The sequence below is a fragment of the Arachis hypogaea genome, chromosome 15, assembly GCF_003086295.3.
Source record: "Arachis hypogaea cultivar Tifrunner chromosome 15, arahy.Tifrunner.gnm2.J5K5, whole genome shotgun sequence".
NCBI lineage: Eukaryota > Viridiplantae > Streptophyta > Magnoliopsida > Fabales > Fabaceae > Arachis > Arachis hypogaea.
In genome coordinates, this window is record NC_092050.1 from 53,284,308 (window position 1) to 53,285,317 (window position 1,010).

The 1,010-nt window shown below is 46.1% G+C and overlaps 1 protein-coding gene across 1 annotated transcript; it reads left to right on the forward strand.

Moving 5' to 3' along the window:
- Positions 1–234: 234 nt before the first annotated feature.
- LOC112748565 (uncharacterized) lies at positions 235–755 on the forward strand. The gene is made up of 2 exons (XM_025796792.1): positions 235–636; positions 705–755. Exons 1-2 carry the CDS (start codon positions 235–237, stop codon positions 753–755), a joined length of 453 nt encoding a protein of 150 aa, XP_025652577.1.
- Positions 756–1,010: the final 255 nt, after the last annotated feature.

The following is a 1,010-nucleotide window of genomic DNA, read 5'->3' on the forward strand; positions in this document are numbered from 1 at the left end:
CCAGATCCAACAAGTCGGACACGATAGCTCCGGCCACCACTGTAGATCTCATCCGAAATCGACCTCTAGTTTCAGGTAACCTACGGAACAGTTTCCAAGTGGGTGGAGGCGATCCCCACTATAACCGATGATGCTAATGTAGTGATTTCTTTTGTTCGGAATAACATTATATGCCGCTTTAGATCACCACGAGCAATCGTGAGTGATCAAGGCTCGCACTTTTGTAACAAAAGAATGGCAGGGCTAATAAAGAAGTATGGCATCATCCATAAAGTGGCCACGACATACCACCCCCAAACAAATGGCCAAGCCGAGGTCTCCAATCGGGAAATCAAGAGCATATTGGAAAAGGTTCTGAAGCCTCATTGGAAAGATTGGAGTTCAAATCTCGGTGATGCGCTTCAGGCCTACCGAACGGCTTACAAGCCACCGATTGGTATGAGCCCATTCTGGTTGGTCTATGGGAAGGCTTTCCATCTCCCGGTGGAGATAGAGCATAAGGCGTCCTGGGCTGTAAAAGAATGCAACACAGGATTTGGGGTTGGATTCAAAAGGAAGTTACAATTGGTGAAGCTTGAGAACCTTCGATTGGAAGCCTATGAGAATTCAAGGCTTTACAAGGAGAAGATGAAAGTGGTGCATGATCAAAACATAAAAAGGAGAGAGTTTAGAGCTGGAGAACTAGTTCTCCTTTATAACTCTAGGCTAAGGTTGATGCCCGGAAAGCTAAGATCAAGGTGGGAAGGCCCTTATAGAGTAGAGAAGGCCGAACCATATGGGGTCTACCACCTAAGGCAACCTTCAAGCCCAAACATCTTCAAAGCGAATGGTCATCGTCTAAAGCTATACCATGGAGAGAAGATGAAAAGCAACAAAGAGGTTGAGGTGTTCCTTCTTGAGGATGCACCTGAAGGCGAAGAGATTTGAGCACATGACCGTCCAACTTAAGGACGTTAAACAAAAGTGCTAGGTGGGAGACACCCCACCACGGTATGATTGCTCTTTGTTTT